This window comes from Ovis canadensis, chromosome 13 (assembly GCF_042477335.2).
Source record: "Ovis canadensis isolate MfBH-ARS-UI-01 breed Bighorn chromosome 13, ARS-UI_OviCan_v2, whole genome shotgun sequence".
NCBI classification, from domain to species: Eukaryota; Metazoa; Chordata; class Mammalia; order Artiodactyla; family Bovidae; genus Ovis; species Ovis canadensis.
In genome coordinates, this window is record NC_091257.1 from 76,853,676 (window position 1) to 76,880,029 (window position 26,354).

A 26,354-nucleotide genomic window follows, 5' to 3' on the forward strand; every position below is an offset into this window, starting at 1 on the left:
TCAGAGGACTTGCAAGTGAAATATATTCCTCTGGATTTGCACCCAGAAAGTGAAGACACTTCGAGACATGTTCTTATAAAATCTCGCTGATGACAATAGTAGCGGGTTACACTTGTCTCAGAGATATCACTTCTTAGAACTGTCACAAAGCAGGGTTATAGTGCAGATAGCATCCTTGTGTCTTGACACCCTATAGTTTATATGAAATTGCTGTAATTTACTTTTAATGATGAATGAAGCTCAGCCTTCTAATCTTTAATTTTATTGGGAAGTGAGGTTCCTGCCTCAGAGGTGTTGAGCAAAAAAGATGAATATGTGTTGGAGGTTTTTACAAATCTGTGGTACACTCTTCTTTCTTGGAGCCTTAAAACTCAGTTATTGACTTAAAAGAGGGAATGCTGTTTGGTGTGTAGGAGAAAGTTCACTGGTGTACCTGATTATCTTTCTCATACGTTTTTTGCCCAAGAAAGGCAAGTAGCAATTAGTTTGTATGTTGAAGTTTTGTGCTTCAGTTACTTTGTTTTGGTTTGGCATATGAAATTTGAAGATTTTGAAGTACTTAAGTATGTTTTTTGGATGCAGTCAAATTTAGAACCTTTGGTTAGCTTTCAGAATCTCTTGGAAGTTTCAGATTTCTCCAGGATTGCTTCACCTGGAAACAGATTTAGGCCTAGAGGAGAGTAGTGAGAGCCAGAAGGATGTGCTTGCTTTCTCCTGCAGGTTGAGGCTGTTCATTGAAATTCTCCTCTGAGTTTCTGTTCTGCAGGTGTTTATGACTCTGGGCACCAAAAGGAAATTTGCTTGCCAGAGTTTTTACTTGTTAGAGGTAGGTGAAAGTACCTTTAAATCCTTTCTTATTTATGTCCTGACAGAATTCTAAAGTCTGCCTGTCTTAAAGCTCCATTGGCTCTTCCTAGTTGGAAGACTCTGGGAATTCAGGGGTCCACTATTATGTCTCTTTATAGTCTTGAGTTTACTGTGATCTACAATCCAGTTCCAGGTTGCTATTTCTGTTTTATCATGGCTCAGTTTGTCCCCAGTAAATTCTTTTTCTTTTATGATTCTTCATTAAAAAATAGTATTTCCTACTGGGAATTACTTTATGCTCTTAAACTCTTGCAAGATGACTTGTGGGAATATAGTGTATAGTTTTGTATATCTTCTATTGTTTTTTGTTTAGGATTTTCTGTCCCTTTGGATGGACCAGTTGGTGGGTGAGGGGGAGCTCTTAAGAATTCTCTGCTCATATGGAAAAAAAAAATTGCTTTAACAAACCAAGTGCTGGAGAGTTTGTGAGTGCTTACACTGGATAGAGAGAAGAGTGAGTTGTAATGGTAGGAGAGTAGGTTAGTTCTAAGTACTCTTTGGACAGGTGAATTTGGAGTGCTTGCTGTGGCAATCAAGATGCACTTGCTTGGGGGCAGTTTCATATTGCTCCCGACCTTGCTCAGTTTGGTGGTTAAAATGATACCAGGAACCGTTTTTAAGCTATTCTGATAGGAAAGAAGAGACTTATGGACTATTTCAGTAATGTAGTAAATCCCAGGAGATTGATTTTTGCAGCTGTTAATTATGTTGTTGAGAAGTAGATATTCTTCTTTATAACACCTGCTGGTATTGTTTTTCCTAGATGTAGAAAGTAGACTTTAGGTGGTTGGGTGGGTCTAAATCCTCCTGCTTGTTAGAAACAGTTTGGGAGAAATAGCTGAGTGGATTTCCCTTTAAATTGAATGCCCTTAAATGGATTCTCCCTGGCTTTGAGAAACTCTTCATTGCATGCTTTATCTTTCACTTTGATTCATGACTGACCATTCTTACATCAAACATTTTTTCCCCCTTTGAAGTTGGAGAAGAGATACTTTTTGTATGCTCTAGAAAGACAGGGTGGGGAGAGAACACTGCTGAATTGTTCTTACACTAAAAGCTGAAGGCATATACAGTTTTAATAAAAGTGAATACCTTGTATCTTTTGATGTAACTTCCCTATAGAGATTCTGTTTGCTCTGTCTTAAGATTCTCAGGCTCTTCCTGACTGCTGTTTAAATAATTGGTAACTAATTTTTGAGTCTTGCTTTCTTAAAAAACAAAAAATTACTGTGAAAAAATTCACTAGCTCAGCTCACAATTAGTATCAAAGAAGTCCTATCTGTGGCAGTGAACATTAGTAGTTTGTATTGTGGGTTTGTTCATCAGTGCTGCTTAACTTGGCAGTTAGGTTCTTGGAATTACAGAAATGGATATGGTCTGCCCTTGAGGAGCTTATGGTTTTTCTGGGGTTAGAGTCCTTCTCTAACAGGTGAGTAGAATTTCATTACAAGCATGGTAAGTGCCAGCATAGATGTATAAATGGTAATAGACATCCTGATTTCTGCTTACTGTCTAGGCATAATTATGAGTAGTTCCTCATTTTATTCTCAAGTGTCCTGCTTTGGAAGATGAATTATATGTGTTGTGCAACTATGGGGCACTGAAAAAAGACACTTAACTATCTGGCAGAGAGTAGAGAAGGCTTCCTGGAGGAAGGTGCTTTCCGAACTGAATCTTGAAGGGTGAGTAGGAGTTAGACTCCTCACAGAGGACATAAGCAGGAGCTGGCAACAAAAAATAGGAGAGTGTGTGTATGTGTGTATTTATCTGCAGGGTGGAGAGTGTGGGAATTGGGTAGACCTGCACGTAGTTATTGGAACATAAAGTTTGTGGAGTATCAGAGAGCCAGGCAGAGACCAGATTGTGAGGGTCTGGCATGCCTGGCCAGCACACACCTTGTGTCTGGCACCATAGGCACTTACTCCATTATCTCTGCAACAACTCTGAGAAGAAGGCCTCAGTATCCTTCCTTCACAAGTGAGGAAACCTAGACTCAGGGCGGGTAGGTAACTTGCCCAGGTTTTTGTGTTGTTCAGTCGCCAAGTTGTGTCCAACTCTTTGCAACACAACTCTTTGCCCAGGTTTAGAAGACCAGAATTTGAATGTTTAAAACCACGTCTGTTTGCTTTTAAAACCTGTGCTTTTCTAGTGGGCCAGTGGCCTCTCTGGAGCTTCAGCTTTCGCTGTATGGAAGTAGGTTGCTGTCGAAGGACTTTAATGCAGAAAGTGGTGAGGGCAGGTTTATTTTGTTGGACTGACCTCAGGCTATAGCAGGTTAAGCTCTGCTGAGCTTTGGTCTTTTTTACTGATGAATGTCTAAAATTATTCCTAGCACAGAGTATTTCATGTATTTGTTGAATGAAGGATGGCAGCGGAGTAAGAATGAATTTGAGGAAAGCAGGGATGTTAGAGAAGAGGCTGTTGTGTCAAGTTGGGTCAGACACTGGCTGTGGGGGAACTTCCCTGGTGACCAGTGGCTCCAAGACCTCGTACTCGCAGTGTAGGCGGCCCAGTTTCGGCTCCTGGTTAGGGAACTTGATCACACATGGTGCAGTTAAGAGTTTGCGTGCTGCAACTCAAGATCTAGAGTGCTGCTACTAAGACTTGGTGCAGCCAAATAAATTAAATAAAAAAAATTTTCTTTTAAAGGAAAGAAACTGGCTGAGAGAACTGGGGGACAGGTGAGAGTGAAGGATGATGCCTTGGTTTTAAATTAGGTGATGAGACAGACTGCCAACCAAGGAGAGGAATATCAGAAGAGAGAAGATGATCATGAGGGATGTCCAGTACCGAACTGAATATCTGCGGCCTGAAGCTTAGGGAGAAATCCAGGCAAAAGGTTGAGATTTGGGAGTTAATTCAATATTTTGGTAGCGTTGAAACTGTGAGAGATGATAATGATACCCAAGGAGAATGTAAACACTGAACAGAGAGATTAAGAATGGGACCATAGGAAATAGGGGTTTTATTTCAGCACCTGCTTCTCCAAAACTTGACTTCTTTATCACTTAGAACTCTTGTTCTTCCACGGAGAGAACCTTCACAGCAGTCCTGTTAGGCTTCTTGCTTTGCATTTTATCCGTGACACAGCCATGCAGTACTTTGTTAGGGCTGTTAAATGACTGTAAGATGTTGGTGTGGTTTGGCGTAACCTCAGCAGCTGTACTGCTAGAGATGGTACAGAGATACTGACAGCCTGTCTTTTTTCCTTTCTGAAAAGGATAACATTTCTAAAACAACTCAGCTTGTTCAAGTGAGAGAGCGCTGGTTGCTCACTAAGACATTGTTGCTGGGGCTTAATTATAGATGTCACTAATATAAATGGGATGTTCCATTTCTCCTTGTTTTGCTTGCACCAGTCATATAGAATCGTAGCATTGTATTGCTGAAAGGCAAATTGTCCTGTACTAATTAACACCAGAATGCCACAACCCAGTGGCGAAAGTCATCATTGAAAAAATACAGGTACCTGGAATTCCCTGCCCGTCTGGTGGTTAGGGCTACATCCTTTCACTGCTGAGTGTCCAGTTCAATCCCTAGTTGGGGAACTAATCCTGCAAGCCAAGCCGCCGCCCCCTCCCCCCTCCCCCCTCCCCCCACACAAAAAAAGATAAAAATATTGTAACTAATCAAACTTACTTGGGAAGGAAAGCCTGAATGCAGTTCTGTCTTACAGTTTATAGTGCTATGTATTCTCTAGTTTAGCTGTATTAACAGCATCAGGTTAAGTGGCAATTAAAGTTGGGAAGGCCCCACATACCAGAACATGGATGCTGAGAGGATGTGTATTTTCAGAATTAAAAATTAGAGTATTTCTTCTAATTGCAGTCACTTTCAGCAGCTAGTTAGATATATGTGTAATTTGGTTTCAGAAGTAATTTTGACTGTGGAAAAACTAAGATGTCAGCAGTGGTACCTCATAGCAGAATTGTAGCCCATGTTGTATAGTAATGGATATAAATGGGAACTGCACACTGAAATCAGAACATTTATATTTCTTCAGGTACTGGAAAACTATTCGGATGCTCCAATGACACCCAAACAGATTCTGCAGGTCATAGAGGCAGAAGGACTAAAGGAAATGAGGTTTGTATGGCTCTTGTTGCTTAATGTGAGGGTTTTAGAGAACATGTGTCTTCCTGCAGTTAGGTAGTGAGTGAGAAAGTCCACAAATGCATATATATGTGCGCACATACACACACACGTGTTTGATGGTAGTGTGGAGCTGTCTCGGTGTCTTTGGTCCTCTGGCTGGAGGGCGGGAGTGGCTGCAATTCTGTTGGTTTTCGTCAGAGGTGCAGCAGGTTCCCCGTCCTTGCTCTACTATACCTTTCACCGTGGAGCTTGTTTTTTGCATAAGGAGTCAGCGTGTTTTCTCTTGTATTCCGTTTTGCATGTCAGTAGAAGAGAAGGAATAGACTGATCTGCTCCATCATGTCTAAAACTATCCTTCTCTCTGTACCATATCTCTGAAGTTCTTTGTTTTTAGGCTCAGAGAAGGGTGATCCAATCATAAAACTTACTGATTTTTTTCCCCTATTGATTCTAGCCTATCCTGCTATGAGCATGCTAAATTTGGTGATGACCTTGATTTTCTTATCCTATATTTTTCCTAGAGAAGCAACAAATTGGAAACACAAAAAGAATTGCAGGCACAAATAAAAACCAGGGACTGTCCTGAATCCTTTCTCTGCTCACCCCAACCTTTTTTTCAAAATTTAAGTGGGAGAGGAGAGCACAACACAGTTCCTTCTTGGGATTCAGAACAATCAGCATATATTTTGCTGGTTAAGCTTTAGCTACTTAAATTGATCTTTTAGGATCAAAAGATCCTCACTTTCCAGTTGTCAGTTCACACATTCTCAAACTGACATTTGTGGGGAGGGAAGGTCGGGATTGTCTGGATCATGTTCTGGTGCTTCATGTAAATACTACCTATGTACGGTGTGGTGGTGTAATTGCGTCTTTTGTTTTATTTTGTTTTTATGGGCTATTTCCCATCGCGCCGCTGTCTGCACTGCTGGTGGACCACTATGCCTATAGAAGGTAAATTAGTCCTTTTAGGACAGATGGAATTGAGAACCTAACTTGTTTCTGCTTCTGGCTCTTACAGGAATTATGAAGTGGTCATGGTGGCTCGTGATGAGTGAGCAGCTCTATAATTTGTAGACAGAGGGATAGTGTGTAGGAGTCACGCTGTTGGAAGAAAGACTCTGCCAGCATGCTTTCCCCTGTAGCAGAGATGTTAGCACACCCACTTGACACTCCAGATTCTGCACAAGGTTTCTTATAGAGATTGGTCCTTGGTGAAATTTTTTTTTTCTTAGGCGTGTAGGGTGTTCCAAAGCCGAATAAGTAATAGTTTTTTTTTGATGACTTTTTTAGACTCAAAATTTATTTTTAACGTGACAAAAATTAGGGCCTCTAATTTTGAAAAATGCTGAGAGGCATTACTTAAGATATTGATATTTATATATCTTGCTGGAGAGAGGGACAAGAAGGTGCACAGGTAAACCCTAGTACTAACATGCTAGTGCCAAACTCAGTTAATAATGGGCATTTGTCTGTATTTTTGACAGTGTCTCTTTTTGAGACTGAGTAAGTAGTCTCTAACTCACTCGAGTTGTCATTGTTTTGCAACCTTCTGTTGTAGCAGGAACCGTGAAACAACTTAAGATGCTATCTCTTTGTTTTTGGTTTAATGGTTGAACATTATATTATTGCATACTAAGTCTGTTTGACTTTTTTAATTCAAATTTAAAGAATTGTTCCTGGGTAGATACAAAATAAAATGCATCTTTCCCCCTTCCCAACTGAGAAAAAGCAAATGAAATGCTATTCCTTTTGTGTGTGTATTGAAAAATAATTTAACTGGAAAAAAAAAGTATGTTTATTTTCTCAGGACAGCATCACTGATGCCTGGTCTTTGTGTTAAAAATGTTATGTGGCAGTTTCTGAGCATGATGTGCAGGTTGAAAGATAGAGGCTAGGGAACCCTGGTTTTGTTTCTAATTAGCATTAAAATTTAATTTAAAAAATTTTGAGTAAATAAAAATATTGGGTAATTTTTTTTTTCCAAAACTCCTGAGTGTTCCTGAAAAATCTGTGCAGTGTTTCTAAATTTCTTGAGAGTTTGGTTCATATTGGCAAAAGGCACTCAAGAATCATCAGATGTGGAGTAGAGATACCACATAACCTGTTATCCCAGAGCTCTCTAGGTGTGATTTATGTGAATTTCATGTGCTACTCCTTTGCCACTTTCAGAACAGAATTCTTGTCATGGGATGTTTTATATTTCTTCCTGTTCTTCTTGATTTAATAATGAGTTGAAGTGTAAGAGATCTTTGAGTAAGTAGATATCTTGGTTTGTATGACCTTTTTCCATCCTTGTATGTTTTTACAGTGGGACATCCCCTCTCGCATGTCTTAATGCCATGCTACATTCCAATTCCAGAGGAGGAGAGGGGTTATTTTATAAACTACCTGGCCGAATCAGCCTTTTTACACTCAAGGTAAGCATGTAAATTCTCCTTTAGTGCAGTGGTTCTTGAAATTTTAGTGTTCATAAGGATTACCTGGTAGGTCTGGAATGAAGCCCACAAATTTGCATTTATAATAGGCAGGTGAGGGATGCTGCCGTTGTTCTGAAATGGCACATTGAGAGACGATCTAGTGTGAACAGGGTATTAGGAATTATTAAATATTTAGTCATATCAGCTATTGTGTCTGTAATGTTTTTCCTTGTCTATATCTTTGCAGATTATATGCAATAGAGGGATAAGTATGTGTGTGGGTAATTGCAAATGTGCTTAATTATGAATTTGTTTATAATAATGTTGTGAAGGATAAATTGCTGGACAGCTGAGTAAGACCTACTCTATGGAAAATAACTGAAATTTGAAAATACTTGTGGAAATTAAAAAACTCGTTAGCATTTAACAAGTGACACTAATTACTATTGGAGAGAAATCAGGTAGAATTCACAATAAAGCTTAAGTAGAGCGAACTGATGGAGAAGGCAGTGGCACCGCACTCCAGTACTCTTGCCTAGAAAATCCCATGGATGGAGGAGCCTGGTGGTCTGCAGTTCATGGGGTTGCTGAGAGTTGGACACGACTCAGTGACTTCACTTTCACTTTTCATGCATTGGAGAAGGAAATGGCAACCCACTCCAGTGTTCTTGCCTGGAGAATCCCAGGGGTGGCGGAGCCTGGTGGGCTGCCATCTATGGGGTCGCACAGAGTCGGACACGGCTGAAGCGGCTTAGCAGCAGCAGCAGAGTGAAGGAGTAGGCAAATTTTTTTCTGTGAAGGACCAGATAATATTTTAGGTTTTGTGGGCCACACTGTCTCTATCATAACTATTCAACTTTACTGTTGAAGTGGGAAAGCAGCCACAGGTAATGCACAAATGAATGGGCATAGGTGTGTTCCAATAAAACTTTTATTTATGAAAACAAACTGTGCTAGATTTGGCTTGGTGGTGGTGTTTGCTGACTCCTAATTTAGACATAGTTGACCTGTTGGTAATCCACTCCAGTGTTCTTGCCTGGAGAATCCCAGGGATGTGGGAGCCTGGTGGGCTGCCGTCTATGGGGTCGCACAGAGTCGGACACGACTAAAGCGACTTAGCAGCAGCAGCGGCAGACCTGTGATGGTGAAGGATGAAGCTGAAAATCTGATGCTAATCCTTCTAATCATCCATAATGTAGTTATAAATTGCAGTAGTCCATAAAATGTTGTTTTAGTTTTGTTTTGATAGACTTGTTTATTAAAAATGAAGATTTGAACAAGCAGCAGCTGTATAACCTGTGGTCATAAATCTTGATCTGTAGATACACATGTGTATCTTATGTTCCCCCGTCTGTGCTATTTTCTATATTTTTATTTATAATATTTCAGACTTCAAAAGGCAGCATAATGTAATGTCAGAAACTGAGCCTTGAAAGAGGTAGCCCTGAGTTCAATGCCTAGCTCTGTAACCTGGGACATGTATAACCCTTCTTTATGGTCATGTATGCACACCTGACACGGTCAGTCCTTAATAAGTGGTAGCCTTTAGGATAGTCCTTTAGGTTCCTTAATCTTAATTGCTTGTTAACGGCATTTTTCTGTTATATATTATGTATTATAATTATATGTAATTTTGTATAGTTATAATTATATGTATTACAGATGTGCTTGTTAATGGAATGTTTCTCTTTTAAGAGGAAGGAGAAATACCTATTTCTGTGGACACCTAAAGGAAAGGAATTGAGTTTCATTTGTCTTTGTAATTTGACTCTGCAGAATTCTCTGCTTAATAAATATTTGAACTGAGTTCAGTATCTTAATTTTCTGAGTGAACTCTGTTGTTTGAATTTGCCGTAAGCTTGGGGGTGTTCTGTTAGTCTGCAGCCCATGTCTGAGATGCATTGACCGTTGTGCTCAGCACGTTCTCTTACCTGCATTGCCCTTACGTTGCCCAGTCTTCCTAGCAGCTTGCTCATTGGAGTTGTATATCACCTCCCTAATATTTTTGAGTTCATGTCTGGTTCCCCCAGTGAGACTGTATACTTGAGGGTGGAGAGTGGATCTTATTCATTTCATTATCCACTTGGATAATGTACAAAGTGACTGTCAATAAGTGTATATTTAATGAATGAATTAGTGAATAATGGCTGCATTCTGGTACTTCATTATTATCCTTTGCTTTTGACATTTGGTAGTAGATACTACTTACAATCTTGATGAAACTATCTATAGACCTGCCTCTGGCATCTCACTCACAGCCAAAATGAAAGATGCTTATTCCTGTGGCTTTGGTAGATTTTTAGCTTGGCTGATTATCTATGCTGTCTCTTAACATTTTGACCTATTATAAAGTGATACATGGAAATGTAACAGAAAGTAAAATACAACAGAGAAAGTGAAGGTAGCCTGTAAATTCTGCTACTTGTAACCTGATAATAATTTATGTAAATAATGTTTGAAAAAATTGGATTGTAATTTCTTTATGGCTTTGGTGCTTATTTGTTTAGTTATTATGTTTGCTGTCTTGGTACATAGGTACACACCTTATTCTCCCCCCGACCTCTACCCCCTTGGGCTTCTTGAGAGTGAATCATTGATTAGTCTTATTAGTTGCCTCATTATCACCATGCTGTCTTCTAGAAATTGTGCAGAGATTTACTTTATTGTTATTTGGGAATGGGTAAGAAAGGATACCAAAAATCTGAACCAGCTGACTACCATCCAGTCACCTGAGGACCGAGGTCTGCTGACTGAAGTCCACGGTGGCTCAGTTTTTTCCTTTCTTGTCTCAAAATATATATATATATATATATATATTTTTTTTTTTAAATTTCAGACCTACAGAAAAATTGGAGTACTGTAGCCAGCTTGCTTTCTTCCTGATTGCTATAAGTTTGCTTCATTTGCTTTATCCCTCTATCCATACGTATGCGTTTTTCCCCAGAACCATTTAAAAGTGTTAAACTAGTACTGGTATTTCACCCCTACACATCGCAGAATGTATGTCTTAAGAACAAGGACATCATATTGCGTAACCATAGTATCATTATTATAGTCAAGAAAATTAACGACATAGTAGTATGTGATATAAGTCTATATTCTCATCTCTTCTGGTTTTAAAAATATTCTTCACGGCTTATTTTTTAAGTCAGTCATTCAGTCGAGAATCATACACTCCATTTGGTTGCCGTGTCTCTGCGGTCTCCTTTAGTGTGCGACAGTTCCTTTACCTTGCTTTGTTTTTCATGGCGTTGGTATTTTTGAACACTCCAGGTAGGTTGCCCTATAGAATTAAGTACATTTTTCAGGGACTAATAAGCATGTGGAAATCTTGGTTATTTCCAGACGCCTTCACGTTGGTACTGCCACATCATGTCCCCTGTTCCAGGTTGTCACCCAGAGCCACTCGACGGTGAAAGATGGAAGTGATGGGATGTTTTGTATGGTGTCTGTCTAAAGGTAGTTTGCTCCGAGTCTTGCTTGTAATAAGGGACAGGAAGGCACAAGTTATTTAACTCATACTCTTGTTTTTCATTTTGAGGTTGTAGTGACACCTGTGAACTCCTGTGGTATTTTTTCTGCCTAAGTGTTTTCCATATTGTTGAGGACAAGCATGTGCAGAAAGGTTTGGTTTCTTTCTCCCTCCTGCTTGAAACTCTCTTCTAGAGGACCATAAAGGTCAGAAAGCATGGGATTTTGCTACTTAGTTGAAAATAGGAGTTTTTTTCAGTTCTAAAGTTTGTGTAGCTTTATCTATGATTACCAAAGCTTTACTGATAAGCCAGAGTCTTCTGGGGCTTGCCACAGGATTTCTTCTCTGATAAAATTTGTTCTAGGTAATGTGATGGTACATTTGACACTTCATACATAGGCCTTAGAGCTAGTCCTCAGGGATGGATGGGGCAGATGAAATCTGTCCATGCTTTGAATTCTTGATTTGAGTTGCTTTCCTTAAGCTTTCTCTGAAGTTGGCTATCAGTGTCCATCATTGCCTGGTTAGAGATGGGATTTATATTGTCTTTTATGCTTGGGATTTCCCATCCTTGTAAACCAGTGAGAGCACCTTTGTAGTGTTCCGTGTTTTTAGGAGTTTCATGCTGAACAACTTTCCTTCTGTGACAAGGTGCTTCTGTGTCATTGGTGAGGTTAATCTGGTTTGATGAGTGGCCGTTCCAGCACTCACTGTCAGGCATGACTGCAGTCATTTGAACATTGTAAAGTTTTATTGTGAAATGATGCTCGAGTGAAGATGTCATGGCTTTTTGGACCTTAGTATACCTCACGTGGTGATGCAGGGCTCAGCCTTAGGGGTCCTTTAATTCAAATAACAAGTCTAGCTGAATCTTTCAAATATGTAGAATATATAAATTTAAAGTACTAAAAAAATTTTCCTGGTAAAAGAAATAGATGTCTGCACTTGAAATATTCATCCATTAAAATTCATAGTTTGCAAATAAAAGCAAATGGAGGAAGAGAGGGAGGTAAGTTTTGCAGTTTCACAGTGTTATTTATAGAACTACAATAATTTTTTCTTGTACACCTCCACAATTACATCAATTCTAGAGCTATTTACATTACCATTAAATATCAGGGAGGCTTTGATACAGTAAATTATAGAGTCATTCGAAAGGCAGCCCCAGAATCCATTTTGATTTTTGATAGGTGCATATCAAGCAAAGTGGTCTTTTAAAAACACAAATCATATCATAAACCACTGTCCTGCCTGGTCCTTGCCTACTTCTCTGATTTGCTCTCCTGATACCTTCTCCTTGGTTATTATACTTCAGCCACCTTGGCCTTCACTCAGTTTCTCAAAAGGCCCAAACTTGTGTCCACCTTAGGGCTCTTAGACTTGCTAGCCGCTCTGTCCAGAAAACTCTGGAGTAACTTCTTGTCATTTGGTTGTTAGTCCAAGAGTATCTTCCCAGTGAGGCTTTCTCTAAATACCAATTCTAGTTACACAGCGTTGACAGCGTTTTGGTGGTTTCAAAGTCCTGCCTTGTTTGTTTGGTTACTTGGTTATCTCTAGCCTCCCTCCACTAGAATATCAGTGCAGGGGCTTGTTTTCACGGTATCTCCTCTGTCTGGCAAATAATACATATGTAATAAGTATTGGCTGAATAAAAAATAGAGGATAGCATCATCAAAATCTTAAGCCAGATAGTCCTCCTGGTAATCTAGTTTTGTTTTACGTTTTATTCTAGAATACGCATATTCTGGGTTATTTTTCCTTCTCAGCAAGTTGACTTCTTAGAATCCTATTTTTTTCTTGCCCTCTTTAGAGCAGTTAGTTCTGCATTAATCTGTGAAAGAATCTGCTGACACTGGAAATAAGTCTTTCCCAGGCTATGGCCATAATCTGCTTCCTCCAATTGCTGAAGGCAGAAACTGCCATTATAGTTTAAATATTTTAGGTATGTTTTAGATATCATGTTGATCTTTTTAGAGTTTTAAACTTTGATCATCTTTCTTAAAACTTCTTTTATATAAAATGGTAATGATGTTTTTAGGTATCTTTTATAATTTGTGTTAGCTTTATCAAATATATGATTTTTTAATGTGTAGAAGCCTAGAATTTCAGTGTGGAAGAGCCTCTGAGACCATCTAGTTTATTTATATTTTGCAAACAGAAAACCGAACTTCTAACAGTTTAAGTGACCACGTATCCTTCATGACCATGTATCCTTGTGACAAATGCATATGGCCTAGTTGACACAAGAATCCACGTTTTGAGTTTGAGTTCTTATAGCTCAGTTGGTAAAGAATCCGCCTGCAATGCAGGAGACCCCAGTTCGATTACTGCGTCGGGAAGATCCTCTGGAGAAGGGGTAGGCCACCCACTCCAGTATTCTTGGGCTTCCCTTGTGGCTCAGCTGGTAAAGAATCTGCCTGTGATGTGAGAGACCTGGGTTTGATCCCTTGGGTTGGGACAGTCCCCTGGAGAAGGGAAAGGCTATCTGCTCCAATATTCTGGCCTGGAAAATTCCATGGACTGTTTAATCCATGGAGTCACAAAGAGTTAGACATGACTGAGCGATTCTCACTTTCTTTTCATTATGCCATTTTAGAATAATTTTTCTTCAGGTTTTAAGACCTTTGGTTACTTCATCTTTTTGAAGCGTCTTGTGAGTTCCTTGATATTTCTCAAAATGTTAGTTTTATTCTCTTTATTGAAAGTTCTTATAATTGTTAAGGACAAGTAACTTTTCACATCCTTAGAGGTGTAGTCTTTAGTTATGGACAGTTGGTTTCCTTTTCTGCACTCTGCACTAATTATCTCAGCATTTCTGATGGCGGTGGTTCTTTGCTGTACCGGAATGAGTGGTATATGGTGGTAGTGAGAGCTCTGGACTAGAGTGGAGGTCTGGGTTTCAACACAGTGCCTCAGGCCCTATGGAATATCTCCATTCATACTGCTTTGTCTCCGACACTGAGAAGTTGAAGTAGGTTGGTTGTTTAAAAAACTTCAGGTGTAAAACCTTTTTTCTCATGAAATGGAGCTTCATGGTATAGATGATTGTGAAACTGCTCTGGTAGAAACAGGCATCTCTGGTGGACTCTGCTATCCCCATCCTATGCTCCAAGCACCCAGGACATCTTTTCCAGACCCTGAAGCTCTGTTGAAAGCCTCCTGGAGTCAGAATTCAGTGAAGATCCTTTCTGTGCTCACATTCTAGCATCTAGACTATGTTATGTGAACAGTTAAGTCAGCTCCGGATATTTTTCTTTTGTGGTGCATTTGGAATTTACTAGAGGCTGACTGTTTTATTGTAAACCTTTTCCACTCTGTACTGCATAGCTCTCTTGGTAGAGTGGTACCATTTGCTGTGGTTAATGGTAGTAATAGTTTGGTTTTGATGGAGGTTTTGACACCTCAAGTTTTCTTATTGGAGTAATTCTCAAGGGCTGCCTGGATCCACCTTTGAAAACTGGGGTATTCTATTGTCTGACAGATATTCAGCTTGCTCAGGGAGAAAAGAGAACTTGCTTGTCAGTGGAGCCCTGGTCTAACTCTGGTTTGATGCCTAAAAGATGATGAGTGGCCCTTTGTCCTGCTACCTCCTGAAGTTCCAAGCCCTGTAAGAATGAAGTGGTAAATGGTAAAGACCAGGGAACAGAGGTTTGGAAAGCACCACCACTGGAATGATTTTGTGCAGGTCAGAGGGGTGGGCAGGATGATAACTTTTTTAAGTGTGATTTTTAAAGCACCAGCGTTGTAGGAAAATGAAGACCTTGTCCAGGCTTTAACCTTCCTTAGGACTGTGTGAAAAAATGCTTAAACTTTTTTGGTCAGCCAGTATGTAAACTACATTTGATCTCTTCTCAGTCCTACACATCAGACTATTTGGGATTGTTTGAGGAACTTGTTTAGTCTAAGGAAGTTTCTTCTTCTTCTAGTTTAGTTAAATCTGGTAGAAAAGATGGAAACTGATGCTTGAGAGCATATATATTCCAGACAGACATCATACTGCACACATTGGTCTTTTGAAAACAAATATGTTTTCCTATTCCTGTACTAATGGGCGAAACAGCCTGAGAGAGTTTAAGTACAGTATGTCAAGGCTGTATATTGTCACCCTGCTTATTTAACTTATATACAGAGTACATCATGAAAAACTCTGGGCTGGAAGAAGCACAAGCTGGAATCAAGATTGCCGGGAGAAATATCAATAACCTCAGATATGCAGATGACACCACCCTTATGGCAGAAAGTGAAGAGGAACTAAAAAGCCTCTTGATGAAAGTGAAAGAGGAGAGTGAAAAAGTTGGCTTAAAGCTTAACATTCAGAAAACGAAGATCATGGCATCCGGTCCCATCACTTCATGGGAAATAGATGGGGAAACAGTGGAAACAGAGTCAGACTTTATTTTTGGGGTCTCCAAAATCACTGCAGATGGTGACTGCAGCCATGAAATTAAAAGAGGCTTACTCCTTGGAAGAAAAGTTATGACCAACCTAGACAGCATATTAAAAAGCAGAGACATTACTTTGTCCACAAAGGTCCATCTAGTCAAGGCTATGGTTTTTCCAGTGGTCATGTATAGATGTGAGAGTTGGACTGTGAAGAAAGCTGAGCACCGAAGAATTGATGCTTTTAAACTGTGGTGTTGGAGAAGACTCATGAGAATCCCATGGACTGCAAGGAGATCCAACCAGTCCATCCTAAAGGAGATCAGTCCTGGGTGTTCATTGGAAGGACTGATGTTGAAGCTGAAACTCCAGTACTTTGGCTACCTCATGTGAAGAGCTGATTCATTTGAAAAGACCCTGATGCTGGGAGGGATTGAGGGCAGGAGGAGAAGGGGCCGACAGAGGATTAGATGGTTGGATGGCATCACTGACTCAATGGACACGAGTTTGGGTAAACTCCAGGAGTTGGTGATGGACAGGGAGGCTTGGCGTGCTGCGGTTCATGGGGTTGCAGAGTGACTGAACTGAACTGAAGTCTCCTTGGTATGAATCTTCAAGTTGTGAACTTTCAGAGATGCGATGTGCATCCCATCAACATCAGGCATGAATGAATGAAACTGCAGCTTGCCCTCCATCTCCTACTGCTGAGTCTTTCATCTCTACCACCTCCCACCTTCTCTCTTCCAGTCAATAACTCATTTTGCCTGTTCACTCGATGCCAGCCCCTGTGTGCCAGCTGTTGTACAGTGCTACTATAATTTTCAAGGCACTGTGAAGTTAAAATTGTTTTTGTTTTTTATGTTGTGTGAAAAGTATTTTAAATCTGTTACAGTACAGTATTAAATTGTACTAGTGTTAGTTGTACCTAGGCTAACTTTGTTGGACTTACGTACAAATTGGATATAGAAATGCGCTCTCAGAACAGAACTTGCTCGTATGTAGGGGACTTGATATAAATGATATGAAGTCACATTTTTGGTTATTTGAGAGACTGGTATTTAACACATGGAGGACAGGTTAGAATATTCTGCCAAATGAGTTGATTCTCAAATGTTTGCAATGTATTCTCAGAGTTCTGGAAGAATAACTTCAAATTCTTTGTGCAACATGAGGCGGGAGAAGAATAGGGAGTCTAAAAGGTGTCCATTTTCTTCTGGAAGATGCTGTCGTCTTTGATTCACGTGTAGTAGATGGGCTTTGAAATGTGTGCCTTTTCAGTCAGGTAATCCTTTTATTTTAGTCTTCTCTTTATGCCAGCTTTTCTTGAGGAAATTAGCTGCTGACATTTCTTTTAGAATTGGGGTTTTTTTTTTGGTCTGCATTTCCACTGCCACCTTTAGGTTGTCCTTGTGTGCCAGCTACTGAAATAGCTCCTGCCTTGTCTACTTGCTCTCCCCTGCTTCCTTAGAATCCGGTTTCCTCTTTTGTAATCCATAAAGCAGCTAAAGAGATTATTTTAAAAAAATCATTTGATCACGACACATTTCTGTTTGACTCCTGGCAATAGTTTCCCTTTTTATACTGTTCAGGGGGTTCTCAAGGCAAAAATACTGAAGTGGTTTGCCATTCCCTTCTCCAGTGGACCATGTTTTGTCAGAACTCTCCACTATGGCCCATCCATCTTGGGTGGCCCTACACGGCATGGCTCATAGTTTCACTGAGTTAGACAAGGCTGTGGTCCATGTGATCTGTTTGATTAGGTTGTAGTCAATGTGATCTGCTTGCTTCTTGGAAGAAAAGCTATGACCAACCTAGACAGCATATTAAAAAGCAGAGATGTTACTTTGCCAACAAAGGTCCATCTAGTCAAAGCTATGGTTTTTCCAGTAGTCATGTATGAAAGTGAGAGTTGGACTATAAAGAAAGCTGAGCACCAAAGAATTGATGCTTTCGAACTGTGCTGTTGGAGAAGACTCTTGAGTCCCTTGGACTACAAGGAGATCCAACCAGTCCATCCTAAAGGAAATCAGTCCTGAATACTCATTGGAAGGACTCATGTTGAAGCTGAAACTCTTAATACTTTGGCTACCTGATGGGAAGAATAGACTCACTGGAAAAGACCCTGTTGCTGGGAAGGATTGAAGGCAGGAGAAGGGGACGCCAGAGGATGAGATGGTTGGATGACATCACCAACTCAATGGACATGAGTTTGAGCAAGTTCCGGGAGTTGGTGATGGACGGGGAAGCCTGGTGTGCTGCAGTCCATGGAGTCGCAAAGAGTTTCAGACATTACTGAGCAACTGAAATGAATAGTTTCCCATGGTGTTTACCAAAAAATTCAAACTTTGCTCAGCCACACTGCCCTTCTTTCAGTTCTTGTGATTCCGTAAGCTGTTTTCAGTTTTATGGTCTTCTATTTGGAAGTCTCTTCTCTCCACTGTTGCCTGGCTCAACTAAGTGGGTCTTAACTTAATTGTCAGGTCCTCAGAGGAGCCTTCTCTAAATTGGGTTTTCCTGTTGTGCCCTGAACTTTTCACTTGTAAGCTTATAATTATAATTATTTGGGTGATTGTTCAATGTGTTTCTCCTGACTAGGCCCTAGGGGCAGAGAATCTGTTTTATTTTGTTCTGGGTTATATCCTCAGTACCTATCATAGTAGGGTTGTTAGACAAATGCAGTGGAAAAACACATAGAGGTTGTTCTGATTTGATTGGTAGCAGTTCTCTTTGCCAAACAGTTAAATTGATTGAGAATAGTAATTGTCAGTATTAAAACTGAAATATGTGGTACAGAATGTTTATCAGGATCTTTTTTTCATGGAATGGAGTGTTTGAAAACCTCCGAAGTGTAAGCTTTGTTTTCTCAGAAAAGAAAAAAAGTAATAGCGTCCAGTGTTACTCTTGAGATCTAGTGACATATTGATCCCTAACACTGTGTATGCGCCCCCCTTCTTTTTGTCTGCTGCCTTTCTCTGATTTCCATGATTATATACTGTAGTGTGGGTCTTTTCTTTCGCTCCACATGTGTTATTCGGATGTCTGGTGATTTTTCGCGGAGCCCCTCTTCTTGCTGCTGCTAAGTCACTTCAGTCGTGTCCGACTCTGTGCGACCCCATAGACGGCAGCCCACCAGGCTCCCCCGTCCCTGGGATTCTCCGGGCAAGAAGAGAATGAAGGAAGGAAATGCCTGCCATTTCCTTCTCCAATGCACGAAAGTGAAAAGTCAAAGTGAAGTCGTTTAGTTGTGTCTGACCCTCAGCGACCCCATGGACTGCAGCCTACCAGGCTTCTCCATCCATGGGATTTTCCAGGCAAGAGTACTGGAGTAGGGTACCATTGCCTTCTCCACCTCTTCTTGAGAGTCAGGGTTTTAAATGCTGGTGGCAGATTTCAGGGCGTTGTGGTTTTGCGGCTTCACTTGTCTTCCGCAGGGGTAGTGGTGGTCACTTAGATGCTTGGTGTTGGAGGAAGGGTGTCTTATCTCCTGATGCGGACTGAATAGTCATGATTTTCCCACTTCACACCCGTTTCACCCTTACCTTGAATACGTCAGTTAGTGAGAATTCCATCTTTTTAGTTGCTTAGGTAGAAACTTTGGAGTTCTCTTTGAACTTTCTTTTTTCTCCATGGCACATGTAATCATCAATAAATCCTATTGGCTTAAGTTTCAGGATATACCCCATCTTACCATTCCCCCACCACCATTCTGGTTTAAGTCACCATCATCTTTCTCCTAGATTGTTGTAGTAGCTTCCTAACTGGTCTCCATACCTCACTCTTCCCACCCTCCTCAGCACTGGAGCCAGGAATTTTATTCAAAAGGTCATGTCAGATTGTGTCATTCCTCCAGTGCTCGGCCCCCCAGCCCCCCTTCACTCGGGGTAAAGGCCGAAATCCTTTGAGTTGCTTGCAGTGCCCTTTCACCATCTGCCTCCCTCACTCCCATCTCTCTTACTCTTGCTCTGTCCCCTTTCACTCATTCTGGTTGATAAACACGGGGGCTTCCTTGGTGATCCGTAAACATGCTGCCAGTGTCCATCTCGGGGATTTTGCCCCTTCGCTTCAGCTGTCTGAAATGCTTCTCTCCCCAGACACCCTCATGGCTGGCTTCCACACCTCCTTCCAGTCTGCTCAAATTGTACCCTGACCTCCTCACACCACGTAGCTCTCCCAGTCTCCCTGTTGCCTTAGATTTTCTTCTCTTGGTATTTATCACTGCCTGATATACTACATTATATCCACGTTGTTTGTTGTTCTTTCCTGTCCCCTTTGACTGGAACCAGTCCACTAGGGAAGAATTTTAATTTTAGTTAATGTTGTTTCTTCAGCCCCTAGGAAAAAGGTAGGTACTCAATAAGTATTTGTGTGAGTAAATGAATCATAGTTTATTTCTTTTAATTTGGTAATACAGTGAATTATGTCAGTATATTTTTTTTCCAGTATTCAAGCATCCTTGTATTCTTAGGATAAATGTCGTTTTGACATGGTTTTCTTTTAAATACCACATTGTTGGTTTAGAGTATGAATAGTTTATTTAGGATTTACATCTGTGTTCACGAGTGACCTATCTACGTTTGATATTTTGGTATAAACCTTGCCCTGTTTTGGCATCAAAACAAGCTGTGCTGTTTTCCCTGTCTTGATTCTTTGCAGTAGTGTCTTTAAGACAGTTTTCTTTTTTGTAAAATTTGCCTATGAAACCTACTGGACATGATGTATCTTACTTTGAGAACATGTTTTTACTTTTTAAGATTGTGAAATGTATAAATTATGCAAAAGAGAATATATGCAAGTTGAGTGTTATTTTAAATAACAATAACTAAGAAATAAACTGCACACTCCTGTATCCACTAGCCAGCTCAGGAACAGAACGTCCTCTGTACTCTTTGAAGCCTCTGCTCAGATGCGTCTCTATCCCTGTAAGATAACCACGGTTCTCATTTTCCTATTGATCACTGCCTTCCTTTATTTCCAGGTTTATCCACATGTGTATGTATTGTAGAACATGCCTTTTAAAAATACCTTTATGTGAATGGAATCAAACTGTATGTGTCTTTCTCAGACCTGCTGTTTCTGCACTTACCATTTTGAGCTTGATCTGTGTTGGTGCATTTAGTTGAAATACGTCATATTTTCTGCTGTGTGCTGTCTTAGGGTTTGAATACTCCATGATTTCTTTGTCCATTCTGCTTTTGATGTGTAGTTGGGTTGTTGTTGGTTCTCGCTGTAACAGACACCGCAGCACTGATTATACCTGTACATCTCTTGGCATCTGTGTGTGGTGGCTTCTGCAGGGTGTGTGCATTGCTGGGAATGGGGCTGACTAGTCGGTCTTACACCTGATCATCATTACTAGGTAGTACAGCGGTTTTTCAAAGTAATTGTATGAATTTGCATTCCTTTCATAGTATATGAGAATTCCTGTTGCCCTACGCCTTGTAGAGGTAAAACAGTTTATTTTCCCCTGTTTTTAAATTATGACATCACTTACATACAGTAGAATTCACTCATTTTGATGTACTACTGTACAGTTCTGTGAGTTTCAGAAAAAATTGATTTGAAATTTTTTTTTAGTTCACATTTGTTTTGACATTTTCTTTGGCATTTTAATAGTGCTATTTAAAGGTAAGCCTTACGTGGTTTGAATGTGGTTGCTCCAGTAAATGTTGGTGCTAACGTGCTTCTCCCTCCTCTGAAAATTCACTTTTACATTTATGGACAGTAAAATTCACCCTTTTCAGGTTATAGTCCTTTGAGTTTTGGCAGACACATAGATATGTGTATTTGCCACCATCATTAAGATACAGAGCAATTTCATCACCCTAGAATTCTCCCATGCTTTTTTTCCCCACATGCTTTTTGGTAGTCACTTCTTCCCACCTCAGCTCCTGCCCAGCCATTGATTTGTTTTTTATCCTTGAAGTTCTGCCTTTTCTGGAATGTCATATAAATGGGCTTATACATTATGAGGCCCTTCAAGTCTGGCTTCCTTCGCTTAGTGTGAGGTGTTTGAGACTTAGCCATCTTGTAATGTATAGTATGCTGCTGCTGCTGCTAAGTTGCTCCAGTTGTGTCCGACTCTGTGTGACCCCATAGTCGGCAGCCCACCAGGCTCCCCCGTCCCTGGGATTCTCCAGGCAAGAACACTGGAGTGGGTTAATGTATAGTATAGTCCCCCCTTATCCAGGGTTTCACTTTCTGTGGTTTCAGTAACTGGTGGTCAACTGCAGTCTGAAATATTAAATGAAAAATTCCAGAAGTCAACAATTCATAAATGTTAAATTGCACACTGGTCTGAATAGTGTGAAATCTTGAGCCGTCCTGTGCCCTCCCACCCGGGATCCCCAGCCACCGACACTGTGTGCTCCTGGCATCCAACCATTGATGCCGTCACGGCTCAGTAATGTAGGGTTGCCCGAAGCAGACGGTCTTCCTCTTGTAGCCTACCACTCCGTCACAGTGCCTGCACCGTTCACCTGCCTTCATCTCACGTTGTCACAAGCAGGGTGAGTGCAGTCTGATAAGGTAATTTTGAGATAGAGACTACATCTACATAACTTTTATTACAGTTCTCTTTATTATTGTTGTTGTTAATCACTGTGCCTGATTAGTAAATTAAACACACTTAATTATCATTGGTATGTATGTGCAAGAGAAAACATAGTATACATAGAGTTTGACACTGTAGCAATAGTTTGTTCCTTTTTATTGCTGAATAATATCCTGTTGTATGGATCTACCATGTTTTACTTATCCATGCCTTCGCTGATAGACATTTGGATTATTTTAAGAACCAATATTTTGTTTTTATTTAAACAATTTAAGATTTTTTATTGACACATAGTTGCTGTACAATGTTATATGTTGAAGGTGTACAGTATAGTAATTCACAGTTTTTGAAATCTATTCCATTTGTAGATGTTACAAAATCCTGGCTGCATTCCCTGTGTTGCGCAATATATCCTTGTAGCTTATTTTACACATGATACTGAATTGGCCAAAAAGTTTGTTCAGGTTCCTCTAATATCATTTGAAAAACCTGAATGAATTTTTTGGCCAACTCAGTAGTTTGTACTGTTTTTTAAATTGGAGGATAATTGCTTTTCAGTGTTGTGGTGGTCTCTGCCGTACATCAATGCCAATATATATATATATATATATCTCCCCTCCTTGAGTCTCCCTCTCCCCCACTCCCCCGGGACATTTGGATTATTTTCTTGTCTGGACTGTTAAGAGTAGTACTATGAATATTTGTATACAAGTCTTTGTGGATAAACGTTTTAATTCCTCTTGGGTAGATACGGCACGCCACTCCAGTACTCTTGCCTGGAAAATCCCATGGAGAAGCCTGGTGGGCTGCTATCCATGGGGTCGCTGAGTCGGACACGACTGAGCGACTTCGCTTCCACTTTTCACTTTCATGCATTGGAGAAGGAAATGGCAACCCGCTCCAGTGTTCTTGCCTGGAGAATCCCAGGGACGGGGGAGCCTGGTGAGCTGCCATCTATGGGGTCGCACAGAGTCGGACACGACTGAAATGACTTAGCAGCAGCAGAGTTGCTGAGTTATAATTCCTGTTTACTAAGAAACAGCCAACCTGTTTTCCAAAGTGACTATATAACCTTACATTCAAGTTTATCGTTGCTTAGTAAAACTTTTTCTTCCCTATGTCCCAGCAATATTATTTTTTCCCTGAAATTATTTTGTTACTGGATACAGCGCATCCAGCTCTCTTATCATTAGTTTTTGCATGGCATATTTTTTCCATTCTTTTGCTGTTAACCTATCTATATCTTTTAAGTTTCTTCATATTTCTAGTTGGGCTCTTATTTATTTTTAACCAGTCTAATAATTCCTACATTTTAATTAGGATGCTTGAACCATGTACGTTTAGTGTAATTACTGATAAGGTTGGATTAAGTCTTCCATCTAGTTGTTCATTTTCTCTTTTTCTGTTGAATTTCTATTTTTCTTTTCCTGCCTTTTGAACGAGTATTTTTAGTTTCATGTTTCTTTGAGACATTTATTTATTAAAATTTTTTTATTGAAGAATAGTTGATTTACAGTGTTTCAGGTTTATAGTAAATGATTCAGGTATACATATACGTATATATCTATCTATTCTTTTTCAGATTCTTTTCCATTATAGGTTATTACAAGATATTGAATATAGTTCCCTGTGCTATACAATAGATCCTTGTTCATTTTATATATAGCAGTGTGTGTTTGTTAACTCCAGGTTCCTAATTTATCCCCCCCTGCTTAACCCTGGGTTGAGTGTTTTTAATATTCCTTTTATCATCACAGCTTATTAACTGTTATCTGTTTTTTTTTCTTCAGATGTTGCTTTATTGTTAACAAAATGCACCTTTAATTTTACATTGACTACCTTTGAATAGTATTACACGTTTCACATAAAATGAAGGATCCTCATGATGCTTCCATTTACTTCCTCCTAGCCTTTGTGCTGTTTAATTGAAGCATAATTGGTTTATAGTGTCACATTGGTTTCTGCCAAACACCAGCATGAAACAGCCCTAAGTTTATTCTTTTTGTATATGTGTGTGTGTGTATGTGTAGGATTTTATTTATTTTTGGCTGTGCTGGGTCCTCCTTGCTGTGCAGGCCTTTTCTCTAGTTGTGTGCAGGCTTTTCAATGCAGTGGCTTCTCTGCTTGCAGAGTGTGCGCTCTAAGTGTGCAGGCTTCAGGAGTTGCGGTACTGGACACAGTAGTTGTGGCTCCCTGGCTCTAGGGCACAAGTTTAGTTGTTCCCTGGCATATGAGATCTTTCTGGACCAGGGATCAGATAGATCGCTGTCTCCTCCAATGGCAGGCACCTTCTTTACTGCTGAGCCACCAGGGAAGCCCTATGCTATTCTTTTCATACATTCTGCTTCTCCATAGGTTATACACTTCACAGAGCATTGTTACTTTTGCATTAAACAATTCTTTTAGAGAACGTTTAACATGAGGGGAAGTCTTATTTTACCCACACATTTGCTGTTTTTAGTGTTCTTCGTTTCTTTGTGGAAGTCCAGGTCTCCGTTTGTTACTATTCTCCTTCCTTCTGAAGGACTTTTAACAGTTCTGCCGTGCAGATCTGCTGTTACAGATTCTCTCAGCTCACGGTCTTCATTTTGCCTTAAAGACTAGTTTATTGAGACACATTGAAAGGTGTTTTTTTTTTTTTTCCCCACCCCCTCAGCATTTTAAAGATGTCCATCCTTTGTTTTCTGGTTTCCACAGTTTCTGATGAAAAGTTTGTGGTAATTCTTACATGTGTTCCTCTTTTTTTTTTAATGTTGCAGGTTTGGAGATTTTTCTCTGTAGTATAGGTTTTGACAGTTTGCTTATGGGCTGCAGTGGTGAACTTCTCAAGTCTGTGGGTCAAATTTGAAATATTTTCAGCCATTGTTTAATTTTTTTCTCGTTATCCTATTTTTTCTGGGGTGACATAGGTATCTGGTCGCTTTATATTATACTACAGACAACTGATGCTATGTTAATTTTTGCTAGTCCTTTTTTTTTTTCCCCTGGGCTTCATTTTGAATATATTCTGTTATCACTGGTCTTTTTTCCTGCACTATCTAATCTGTTTTTAATCTGATCAAGTTAATTTTTCATTGCAAATAATGTACTTTTCATCTTTAGAAATTCCTCTATTTTATATCTTCATTTTTTCTTATTGTGTTCATGCTTTTAACCCTTGATCATAGTGCATGCATTAAAAGTAGCTGTTTTAAGTCTTTATCTACTAATTCCATCTCTGTCATTTCTGGGTCTTTTGCTGTTGACTCTTCTGCTTATGAGTCACATTTTCCTGCTTCTTGGCCTATCTAGTAGTTCTGTTTGGATGCTGACAATGTGAATTTCACGTTGTTGGGTGCTACAGTTTATCTTTCTTTCGAGAGTGTTGGGCTTTATTTTGGCAAGTCATTGGGTTACTCCCTTTGGATTAGTTTACTCCCTTTGTGGCTAGTTTTTAAGCTTTGTTAGGGCAGGTCAGAGTAGCCTTTTCTCTAAGAATGAATTTTATTCTCCTACTAAGTTACTTCCCTTCTGAGGTCTCTACCAAATGCCTCAAATGATTAACTCTGTCCCTCCTCTCTGGCTGGTTGTAACTCCTAAGTCTTCAGTCCTTATGTTTGGGGGAGTTTCCTCTGGGAATTACTCAGCCATTCATTGCCCAGCCTAATGGAGTTTCACCCCATACATGAGCAGAGACCCCATGCAGATTTTTCTGCAAAGCTTCCTTCTTTTTGGAATTCCGTTGTGCAACCTCCAGCCATCTCTGCCAACCAGAACTTTGATCTCTGTCTCAGCTCAGGAAACTGCTTGGGATGCCCTGTGTGTGTGTATGTGTTTTTTTAAAGATAAACTATTTCCTGAGTTCTTTTTGGTAATTCATTTTAAAGACTTCAGGGTTTTGGCCTGATCTTTTCTAATTTTGCATGTATGCCTTCTTTGTGGAAATTTTGACTCCCATTAATAGTCTTCTCAGAATAACAATAGCAACTGCACCATTGCCAATAAAGTAAAAGTAAAGTGAAAGTCGCTCAGTCATGTCCAACTCTTTGTGATCCCATGGACTATACAGTCCATGGAATTCTCCAGGCCAGAATACTGGAGTGGGTAACCTTTTCCTTTCTCCAGGGGATCTTCCCAACCCAGGGATCAAACCCAGGTCTCCCACATTGCAGGTGGAGTCTACCAGCTGAGCCACCAGGAAAGCCCTCTAAAGGGATTTTGTTGTTGTTGTTGGCCTTAGGGTGTATCTTACTAGGGATTTAACACATCATTGCAGTTTAAAAATCACTTGAAATAATTTGTTTGTGGTCGTTCCATTTACTTGATACACAATTCGGTGTATTAATTTTATTCACATTTTAAAAATAGATTGCATGTGTAAATTTTAACTTTGCTTTAAAATAATATGAGGGCTTCTCTGGTGGCTCAGAGGGTAAAGCATCTGCCTGCGATGTAGGAGACCCGGGTTTGATCCCTGGTTTGGGAAGATGCCCTGAAAAAGGAAATGGCAACCCACTCTGGTACTCTTGTCTGGAAAATCCCATGGATGGAGAAGCCTGGTAGGCTACAGTCCATGGAGTTGCAAAGAGTCGGA

The 26,354-nt window shown here is 40.0% G+C and overlaps 1 protein-coding gene across 6 annotated transcripts in view; it reads left to right on the forward strand.

Moving 5' to 3' along the window:
- Window positions 1-26,354, forward strand: part of ASXL1 (ASXL transcriptional regulator 1) — a 66,962-nt gene that overhangs the window by 1,628 nt on the left and 38,980 nt on the right. For 4 of the 6 annotated variants that reach the window (XR_011248238.1, XR_011248237.1, XM_069548315.1 and 1 more), the window contains exons 2-3: window positions 4,871-4,953; window positions 7,271-7,379. Coding sequence is in view for 4 of the 6 variants with exons in the window: in XM_069548315.1 (XP_069404416.1) it covers window positions 4,871-4,953; window positions 7,271-7,379 (192 nt within the window). In the remaining 2 variants the exon portion in view is untranslated. Of the gene's footprint in view, window positions 1-757; window positions 827-2,533; window positions 2,550-4,870; window positions 4,954-7,270; window positions 7,380-26,354 lie in introns of those variants that run through there. The other 2 variants (XM_069548316.1, XM_069548317.1) reach the window with 2 other exon arrangements.